The sequence below is a fragment of the Sinocyclocheilus grahami genome, unplaced genomic scaffold, assembly GCF_001515645.1.
Source record: "Sinocyclocheilus grahami isolate Dianchi unplaced genomic scaffold, SAMN03320097.WGS_v1.1 scaffold1092.1, whole genome shotgun sequence".
NCBI classification, from domain to species: Eukaryota; Metazoa; Chordata; class Actinopteri; order Cypriniformes; family Cyprinidae; genus Sinocyclocheilus; species Sinocyclocheilus grahami.
This window is the reverse complement of record NW_015506271.1, coordinates 20950-32478: the sequence shown is the minus strand read 5'-3', so window position 1 is coordinate 32478 and position 11529 is coordinate 20950. Positions and strand designations below refer to the sequence as shown.

At 35.2% G+C, this 11529-nt stretch overlaps 1 protein-coding gene across 1 annotated transcript in view; it reads left to right on the top strand.

Annotated features, from left to right (window-relative positions):
- The window catches only part of LOC107566677 (uncharacterized), a 23398-nt gene that overhangs the window by 8006 nt on the left and 3863 nt on the right, over positions 1–11529 (top strand). Inside the window, exon 4 of the mRNA XM_016252188.1 lies at positions 2114–2404. Within this exon, the coding sequence (XP_016107674.1) occupies positions 2114–2404 (291 nt within the window). The remainder of the gene's footprint in view (positions 1–2113; positions 2405–11529) is intronic.

Here is an 11529-nt window from a genome sequence, read left to right as displayed (position 1 = left end):
CAGTGAATTTATAACAGTTAAGGGGCGTTGTTAAGCGCGAAGTGGGTTTTAGGCACTATATATGGAATAACTGTTTTATACTGATACTCCGCTCCGCGTCGTGCCTAACCACGCCCCTTAACTGTTATAAATTCACTGTAAACCACGGCTTCACAGGGCTTATTGCTTTAGTTTAGTACATTTGTTTTTCAATAAAGACAAACCTCTATAAGTTTTCAACACTTTCTTTTTTTTTTCGAAGGGGGAAAAATCATTACAATTACAAGAAAATGCATGCTGGTGAATCATATTCAAAATAGTTTGTGGTTTGAAATGCAGATTTTTTTGGGACAGAAATCCATCATGTCAAATACTACAGCCTATCCCAGTTTTACTTTATGATTTGTGATTATAAATTATGGTAATATCTTCCTAGATAGATGAGATTAATTAATGGCTAACTGAATGTCTTTGTCTCATTAAGTCTCATAATACAACATGGAAAGGAAGTTATGTACAAACTAGGGCTGGTAAGCGATTACAATTTTTAATCTAATTACATGATGCGGCAATTAATTAATCTAATTAATCTCAAATTAATCGCACATCAAATCTGGCTGATAAATTACTCCCAAAAGATAATTTAAAGACGTGGTTGTGTAAAGCATCAAACAGACATTACAAAAAGTAGCTTCAGAAAGCAATATTTTGTTTAATTCAACATAAAAAAAAATTGGAGCTTGAGGGTGAGTAAATGATGACAACATTTTCATTTTTGGGTGGGTGAACTATACTTTTAATAATTTATTATAATAATAATAATAATAATAATTATTATTATTATTATTATTATTACTAGAAATATGAAATTATTTCATTAATTAAATGATTCTCTAAATAAACTAAAACTGCCAGTAGGTGGTGGTAAATGTCTTAAAGGGTTACTCCACCCTAAAATGACATTTTTTGTCATTAATCACTTACCCCATGTCGTTCCAAACCCGTAAAAGCTTCGTTCGTCAATGGAACATAATTTAAGATATTTTGGATGAAAACCGGGAGGCTTGTGGCTGTCCCATTGACTGCCAAGTAAATTACACTGTCAAGGTCCAGAAAAGTATGACAGACATCGTCAGAATAGTCCATCTGCCATCAGTGGTTCAACCGTAACGTTATGAAGCGACAAGAATACTTTTTGAATAATGAAAACAAAAATAACGACTTTATTCAACAATTTGTCGTCTCTGTCTCTCCACATCACCTAGCGCCATTTTGGAGAATATGAGCTGAAGGCAAACTGCGTACTCTATTCTGTGTCAGCCGTGTCAGCCGCGACACAAGGATATGTTTTCTACGTGTATTTACACTTTGATTTGAATGAAAACAGCGCATCCGTGCAGCCAAGCCTCCCGGTTTTCATCCAAAATATCTTAAATTGTGTTCCGAAGACGAATTAAACTTTTACGGGTTTGGAACGACATGACAAAAATTTTCATTTTGGGGTGGAGTATCTCTTTAATAATTAAGTCATCAAGTCATGTATTCATTAATTTGATTCCTTCAAATGGCTGATTCATTCAGGAGTGTAGTAAATGGTTCTCTTTATGAATGGTCCCTTGAATTATTAGGCTTGTTCGACTTGAAGCCGATCATCACCATCAGATCGATGGTGTATGACATCAAAGTACCGCGAGAGCGATTAGAGAGCACACGATTCTGCATTCTTTTGAATCGCTCTCGCGGGACTTTGATGTCATACACCGATCGATCTGTGCAGCGCCGCTTCAAATGCAATGCGCCTAATGATTCACCAAATTCGTTCAAAACGTGGATTAAGAAATGAAATGCAGCTGCGTGTTGCTCGGAGAAGAACAGTTCTGCTTTGTCTTTATATTTTCGTTGGCAAAATTTAGATCAGTATCACATTTGCACTCGTACTAATTTTAACGCGTTATTTTTCACCGTAATTAATTAATCTAATTACCGCGTTAAATTACCAGCCTTAGTACAAACATTCCAAACTAGATTGAAATGTCATCTAAATGTACGCATATATGTGATATTGAAAATCTAAATTAATTCACATTTTTTTGTCTTCTGTATTTCTGTTTCTCTGTGTTGCTTTGACATACAGTGAGGACAGAGCCCGTGAAGTCTGGAGAATTTGTGACTTTAAATATTGACACTGAAATACAAAGCGAAGATCTGATACTGTGGACATTTGGAGCTAAAAATTGTCTCGTTGTTAAAGTTGATTCAGGAACAACTACTATTAGTGAGAATTTCAGAGACAGACTGAAGCTGGATCATCAGACTGGATCTCTGACCATTAGAAACACCAGAACCACAGACTCTGGAGTTTATAAACTACAAATCATCAACAGCGAACAGACCACATTCAGGAGATTTGACGTGACTGTCACTGGTGAGTAGAACATCATTTATTATAAAAAAACAATATACTGTTTTTATTTACGCAACAGTTCCATTCTTTAATCTGATTGGTTAGCAGTGTTCCAAGAATATGTTCGGCTTGTCTGTTTTTACCTTTTTTTTCAGCTGTTAATTCAATTTTTTTTCAATTAAAATAATACATATAGATGTAAATGCAGCAAAACTCTTTCTTTCTTTTTAGTTCATTTGATTGACTTTATATTTTCTTTCAGATTCCACAGGAAAACAAGTGAATGAACCAGAGACTGTTGAGATGTCACTGTTGAATAGAGAAGATGTGCATGAAGTGAATGAGTGATGAAATAAGACACGCCCACCAGCGTCAATCACTGTGACATCATCACAACAGCATGTTTGAACCAGTGTGTTGTTGAGCTGTTAAACTCATGTAAACCCTTGTTTGGTTTTAGATGAAGAGGGAAACATGTTTATGACTTTTACAACTGGATACAGATCATCCCGATTACTTTAACTTTATTATACTTTATAAAACTACAGAAGAACTTATGAAGAACTACTCAATAGCAGAGAGACACACGCCTCAAAATTAACCACATACTGTCCACATGCTGGAAGTGCATTTGTATTGTTGTCTATAGAGAAGCAGGAAGTGTGACACCTTTAAATGACCTGTGGTGCTACAATTACCATACATCAGCATTGGGAAAGCTGTGATAACAAACCTAGATACATTTGAACACTGAACAATATGACACTCCAAACACTAAGTTGAACACTAAGTGTTTTATCTTGTACATTAGACTGCGAGACAATGAGTGTTTTTTTTTCATTACAAGGATCAGGTTTCGCAGTGATGCCATAGAAGTGCAATTTTTAATCGCCCAAAGAATTTATCCGTGAAAAGTTTTTTAAAGAATAATTTTTTCTTAGTGTAAAGAACATTTTTACATTTTTATCTACTCATATATAATATGTACTGTTTATATACATACTGTTACTGTTTTATCTTATGTAGTGTGCTGTGTTGCCTTATAAAATAGTAAAATAAGAGAATGTAGACTAATGTATTGGTACAATATTGTGAAGAAGTAATTTTCCATTGCATGTGTTTTTGTATAATATTACGTGATAAAAATACATTTAATATCTCCAATGATTTACTCTCTGTGTGGGACCTGTAATTTTATAAGCACAGTTATTCCAATTAAATACTTATAAATAGCATTTATTTTCTGCATTGTTATATTTTATCTCAAATAAATGGTGATCTGTTTGCTGAAAGCCATGCTTAATGTTTAGTTTAATTAATTTTTGGTATGGAAAAAATGTCAAAATCCAGAATTAAAGAGTTTTTTTTTTGTTTTGTTATTATAATATCCTTTGTCTAGTTATAAAATAGTTATGTGAATTATTAGTTGTTGTTTTTTGTTTTTTCAATTCAACGTAAGTTAAGTAATGCTTTATAGTTTGCGATCCGGTGTTAAGAAGATCCTGTTGCCGCCGCCATCAGAATTTCTTGAGCATTTCCATTCAGGCTTTCCTATTTTGAAAGCATAAACTTTCTGCTTCTTTATAGCGTCAGTCGTCATGTAAATTCATAAGTTAGTCTCTCTCTATTGGTATATAAAGCTTTCCGTCTGTCTTCAGTTAATTGTGTTAAATGTTGCGGTCAGTCGGGTGGGTGTGATGTTTCAGTAATATTATGCATCGAAATCTGATTTTGATGGAATTTAGAGCAATAGGAAGGGAACATTAAACATCGTTCTGTTTTTATTTCTAATGTGCGGTAAGTGCGTTTATTTTTACTTTCGGTTTCACTTTGATACGCACTAGCTGATGTTCTCGTATTGCTGTTAATTCACATGTCCTTCTCCAATTTTGAAATTGCTCGTGTATTCTTGACGTTTTTTTTTTCAACACAAATTGACGCTCCTTTTTACAGGGGCTGGTTTAACTCTACATCAAAATCTGCATCATTATACTAGGACTTTAGGACACATACAAGTCAGGGAATGAGTACCCTCTGCTGGTCGAACTAAAACAACCCCCAGCAGTGTTAGAATAAATAATTTGAGATCAAGTATTTTGAGAAGATCTGATCTGGTTGAGCGATGTAGCACAGAAAAGCAGGTACCCAGGACAAAGAATGACACAGACACAAGTAGTGCAGTTCACTCAAGGTACAAAGAGGTCTAGAGGTACATTTTATATACGATATAGGCCTGAAGTGAGACGATCAGCTCAGCATTACTGGAGGAACAGGGATATGGACGCTATCCAATCAGAACAACATGTCTTATGACCATGATGTAATGGTTATTTCCATTATTTCTTTATTTATTCCTTTATTCCTATTTCCTCTGTTCCTTTAGGAGGAACAGAGAGGAGCACAGAAGGTCTGGCTACACGAGACTAGTCTGTATGCTTCATATGACTAAACATTCATCATCAAATAATTATTTTCACAGTCCAAGCTGCAACATGAAAACTGTGTTTTCAAATGTATTCTCTTGAGACAGTGTCTTCAAAATGTACCGTTTTCCTTAGACAAAAACGCTGTCTCAGTGTGGACAGAAAGCTGAAACTCAAATATACAGTATATATCTTTTTTTTATAAAATCTGGATTAAATTGTTGACATTTCTGGATTTTGCCATTGCAATTGGAATTTGAACAAGATCTCATGAAAGTGCGTATAAATAGTACACCAAAATAAAACAAAAACTTGTGGTATTGATATGCAAAAATGTACTTTGGCGTGTATTGCTACGCAATATAGGAATAGGGTTGTGGTGGGGTAGATGCGTATCATATGCACGCCAACAAATTTTGCATCATATGCTCACGAAAACTGCGTATTATATGCACGCCAAACACGTGCGTATCATATGCACGCCAAAGTAAATTTTTGCGTATCAATACCATGAGTTTTTGTTTTTATTTGGCGTACTGTTTATACACATTTTCATGAGGCCAGGCTCATCTGTCTAATATCTGACAATCAAAAACAAACAATAAACCTTTCCTAGACTGTTTAACTTAAATCACAGCTTTGCTAAACCATGACTGCATACACCTTTTATAAAACGTACCTCGTGGCTTTAGGGGGTGAATAAAGGCCTCCTGTAGCGAATCAATGCATTTTTGTAAGAAAAATATCTAAAAATATTTAAAATGTTGTAAACACTTTTCTGTCATTCCAATAACTGTCCAACATGGAAGCCGTTCCAGGTGGATGATGTAGGCGTAGCGCATGCACCAGTGAGAAGTGATGAACGCAGAAGCATGGAGGATACAGCAAAACCAAAAAAAGGTCACAAATTAGAAGTACAAAATTAGGATTTGTAAAGAAAAATATCAGAGGTTTTTTGGTTTAGGAAAGTAAGGAAACTTTGCTTCATTTTGCTCCTGTAAACAAACATTGTTTCTCGTGAGGAGCTAAAGCTACGCATATGTCCTACATCATCCGCATGGGACTGCTTGTGCATACGACAGTTAGCGGAAGTTAGAGATTGGACTACTTTTGGATTGTTGAAGGAAAACACCCACCCATGCCATTATAAAGCTGGGAAGAGCCTGTACATTTTTTAATATGACTCAGATTGGATTCCTCTGAAAGAAGAAAGTCATATACACCTAGTATGGCTTGAGGGTGAGTAAATCATGGGCTAAATTAAATTTTTGGGTGAACTATCCCTTTAATGTACAAGTGTGTGATCACCATTGATATCGTGGCAAAATGGCCTGGAAGCACACATGACATTTTGTGTTGACCAGTTTTTCAAATTGCCAGGTGATTTTTTCATTTATTTGGGTATATTGCCTATTACAATTATATTTGATTTCAGAAATGTAATTGTACAAATAATATTTTTATATTTTTAAAAATGTGAATGAATTACTTTTACAAAAGCATAGCACTTTTTGACGTGAGATAGGACATAGGATATGTTGCATATACATAAAGTATAGATAAATTTAACATATGTTGTGTTTCAGAAATATTGTTATATGACTAATCTCTCTTTGGAAATGCTGTAACAAAGATTTTCGCTTTTAAATGATAAAACTGACATTTCTTCACAAACCATGGTTGCATTCAAAATGGCGTAGCCTAAATGTTTTTGGAGTGCACTTTGAAGGGAGCACAATTGTGGTAATCATGATTGATGATTGGTAAAACCAAACTTGTAAAAAAATAATTAAAAGTAAATTACATAAAATGTGAACAAGACAACTTTACTCTTTAAAAACTCTTCAAAAGTGATTTGTTAAGTCTCCGAAAGGAATATGGTATAGGGGGCATAACTCTGAATAGGTTTCAATCAGGTTTCAGAAGTGGACATTCAACTGAGACTGCACTACTCTCAGTCACTGAAGCCTTACAGATTGCAAAAGCTGATTCCAAATCATCAGTTCTCATTCTGCTGGATCTATCTGCCGCTTTTGAAACTGTGAATCCTCAAATCCTCCTGTCCACCCTTTCATCACTGGGCATCACAGGGATTCCACTTCGCTGGTTTGAATCCTATCTCACAGGTAGGTCTTTCAAGGTGACCTGGGCAGGGGAGGTATCCAAATCACATCAACTGCTTACTGGAGTTCCTCAGGGATCAGTTCTTGGACCCCTCTTCTTCTCCATATACACAACATCACTGGGTCACATCATACAGGCACATGGTTTCTCCTACCATCGCTATGCTGATGACACACAGCTGCATTTTTAACACTAGAACCGCCAGGGGTCGCTGTATACCTAAAAGCGCCAGCGGGTAAATTTTAGCGCATGCCAGCTGTTTTTGAATGGCTAAAGAACATATTATTTCACTGCATTATGCTACTATCTCCACAAATAAGTGTCTAGAGTCATGAAATGATAATGTCTAGTCATCAACTATATTTTTGTCCTGTTCTTTTATGTTCATGGCTTTTTTTATGCAGGCTGCACTAGTCACTTTTCGTAACGGTCAATATTAAGCCAAACAAGCCTGCACTGACAACGAGAATTAGAAGGAAGTAAAAACATATTTGGGTGGTGTAATAGGCTATTATAATACAATGTCATTAATCAATATATTAAGATAACCTATATGTTATTTAAATTACTAAAATAGCCTATAGACAATAATGAGCAATAATAATTCACCACATTGCATAGAATGATGCGATGACAAATTCAAGCGCACAGCTTCACCTAATTAATTATTAATTTGTTTAGTTATATAATTTATAATTTGAATTATACAAGAAGAACACCAATAAACTTCGGGTAATCAAAAAAAAGAAGGTTTTATTCATTAGCCTACATCAGATCTGATTTTTTTTTCTTCAGGAAACAGGCAGACTAGAATAAATAGCAACACAGAAGCGAACAATAAACGATAGAAATGGCAAAACAAAAATTAAATAATTAATCCAAATTTTGAACAAGTATGAGTAACATTAGGATAAAACGTATAAATATGATATATCGCCGTCAGATGCTGAGCCGACAGGACGCTTTACTTATCTCCCCACCATCAGACTTCTTTTACTAATTTTGTCTTTATTTATGAAACTGATAACCGCTAATTCAGTGAGTGAAAGGCGATGTTAAAACATAAGAGGCAAGAAAATGACAGCGCGAACATACAGGCATTATATAGCGGGTAAATTTGACCCGCGGTGGCGCTTATAGGTACACTCTAAAAAATGCTGGGTTAAAAACGGACAAACTGAATAATAGCTGAGTCAAAACAACCCAATAGCTGGGTCAAAGCAACCCAACCCAATGGTTAGAGAGTCGGACTCGTAACTCAAAGGTTGCGGGTTCGAGTCTTGTACCGTACAGGGATTGTAGGTGGGGGGAGTGAATGTACAGCGCTCTCTCCCACCTTCAATACCACGACTGAGGTGCCCTTGAGCAAGCTACCGAGCCCCAACTGCTCCCCGTGTGTGCGTGTGCGTGTGCACTTTGGGATGGGATAAATGCAGAGCACTAATTCCGAGTATGGGTCACCATACTTGGCTTCATGTCACTTCACAATAGCTGAGTCAAAACAACCTGGGTTTGTCCCTTTTTAACCCAGGGCTGGGTTATATTTAACCCAGCATTTTCTAGAGTGTATAAATGCCCCGTTTTTTTGATCTGGTTTTATTTATTTAATTCACATTCATTTATCCCGTGGTGGTTCGTTCTAGTGTTAAAACAGTATAAGTGTGTCCCATCAGGTAATGAAAAGTTCTACACACACTTTTGGTCGTCATGCACTTCAACACTTGGGCCAAATACAGGAAATATGTCATATAGGTAGTCAAGTGCAAAGACAGGGCATAACACGCCCTGCTTCTAACCACAGGTGGAGAGCCGCAGTTCTAACCACGTTTGCAATGCAGCTTGCGCATGTTCATAGAATAAATGGTTTTTGGAAACACCGATTCGTTGAACTATGTTGGTAACGATGGCTTTAGTTGCCCAATGAAGCTTTTGAGAAATGCACTACAGAAGAGAAGAGAGAAAACAATACACACCATGAGCCACTCGAAATGCTCAAAAACACAAGTATTATGAATGTCCATGTATTTTAAAAGCAAAATGTTACTGGAGGAGACCATTTCATAAAACATCTCTGGAAACAAAGGATTTCAATCACCATCATTTTGGTAGACATTAAAGGCATGCTATATTAAAAGTTCAGTGGGCTGCTATAATAATTCTTTAAGTTTAATATGTTTTTAACAATAAACACAACTATGTTCTTCAATCCATTTTATATATTAGCATAATATGATTATATTATATGAAGCAGGGTCTAGAAAAACAAACTTTCCAAAGCGCTGGTCAGTTTCTGCTCTAGTTTTCACACTTCATCTCTTTCTCACTCATGTTCTCATGCAAGTAAATAGAAATCTGCATCTTTTGCCACCTGTGGCAACCGAGAGCTTCAGTTTCATCTGACAATGTTAACCAATGTTTGTTTCAGAAGCGCATTAAACCACAGTGTGTTGAAGTTCTTCTCTCTCACCAGCTCTCAATTGGTCTTTGGTACTATATTTTCCCAAAAATGCATGTTTTGTATTGCATGTTTGATGTAAATCATATAGATTGTTATACTGAACTCATCTGTGGTTGTTTTGCTGTAAAGCTGTCGAGAGTCAGTTGTCTGATGCAACTGATGCTTGTAGTACAGCTGAATGTGGTTTGTGTGAATTGAACTAAACAACACAACTGAAACTGATTTGAACAGGTGAAAAAAGACTGTGGAGATATTGATCAGGCCAATTATCTGTAGGGTTCAACAGCCATGAATGCAACAATGGTTAAAAATAGTTAGTGAGACTGTAAACTGATGGGACTAAAGTTCACACATTTATTTTGTGGTCTTGTGACTGTGAGCAGGTTATTTTTTTTCTCTCTCTCTTCTCAGCTTTTCATTTCACACTCAGCATTTCTCAGTGGTCAACATCTTCCTGGAACCTGAAACACCTGCAGCCAAGATGAGGTTACTGTTTGTAACCTTTTATTTTCATTTTTAAGGAATTTTTAAGATGTAAAAGAAAATTATTTGTTTTCGATATATTTTTAATGGCCTGGTGTTGTCTCTTGGATTTATTTTCTAGTTTCTGCTTGCTTAATGAATACATGTAAGCAAATATAGAATCCAGGAGCTGTTATTGGCAGTGGCATATTGTGTATTGATCTGCTATTCTGAATCACTGTATTAGTCTTGTTTGATGGTCGTATGAATGCTACATAAAAACACTGTATTCTAAAATACTTTCTTAACAGTTTTTATATTAAATTTCATTATATAGCAAATTTGACAATACAAAAATGAACCTGGCAAGACTAGCAGAATAAAGAATGTAACATCAAATAAGAGAATAAAGAAGTAAAATCAAATAAACAATGAGTAGAGCTATGTTGTGATGTCTGCAAAGATTAAGCATGAGGCTGAAGAATTTAAAGATTAGACTGTACTAAAGCATGTTTATTTATTATTGTACAAAAGGAGGCATAAAGCAACAAATAAATACATTTAGATATATCTTGCATGTAACCTGAACAATTTTTTTTGTTTGTTTTGTTTTAGAATTTACAGATACATTAATCAGTAAGAGAGCGCTGTTAGTGAAATAGCATGTTCATCCAGCAGGTAGAGCTTCATCAGGTTCATCTATGGTTCATCGAGACCCTCAGAACTGTTTGTACCCCATTACTACAACACTAACAAAAGAACACAATACAAACATAAATAAAACAAAAAGCGGTTCTCAAAAGCCATGGATTAAAATCCATTAATATCACATTTTTTATTAATGTTTGACCTTTTGACCTAAATACCACATTCAGTACCTCACAAAAAATCCTTTAAATGAAATACAAATTTAAATGAAACAAAGCACAAATAAAAGCACACTTGGAACAACAATGATATTGTCAAAGGAATAGTTAATTACACTGTAAAAAATGACTGCGAATTTAACGGTAAAAGACTGTAAAAATGCTACAGTAAAAACCTGTTAAATGGTTAACGGTAAATTCCCCTACTATATATGGTGAAAAACTGTATTGGACATACATGTATTGGACATTAATTTTACAGTAGTATACCATTTTTGGTAAGTGAAAAAGACTGTATAATTTACGGTGAATAACCGTAAATTGACATTCCCACAATTCCCTGCGTTACATTTAAAATTTGATGTTTTTTTGTTGAAGTAACTGTGTTTCTTCTCAGTTTTTTCTTATCAGTTTTGTATATTAGGGTTGTGTGTTACACCTAATGTTGTTAAATGAATGTTTATTGCATTATTTCAGTTTCATGTGTGTTACCATGATGGTGTTTGGTGTTTGTGTGAATGACACTGTGCACCTTCTAAATATGTTATTTAAAAGTTGCTTGTGATTGGCTTTGGTTCATCATGTGGCTTTCTCATCACTACCTGCATTTGGTGGTTATCAGTGTATTACGAAGGTACAAAACAGAATTCAGTACTTCAATAGGTTGGTATATTAACATTATATCAGTTAATGAAATCCCGGTATTAAACTGTAAATTTAAGTTAAAACCATAAAACCTAAAATGTTGCTACCGTATTTTTACGGCATAATTCCGGCAACCACAGCTGCCGTTTTTTTTACCGTAAATTTTAC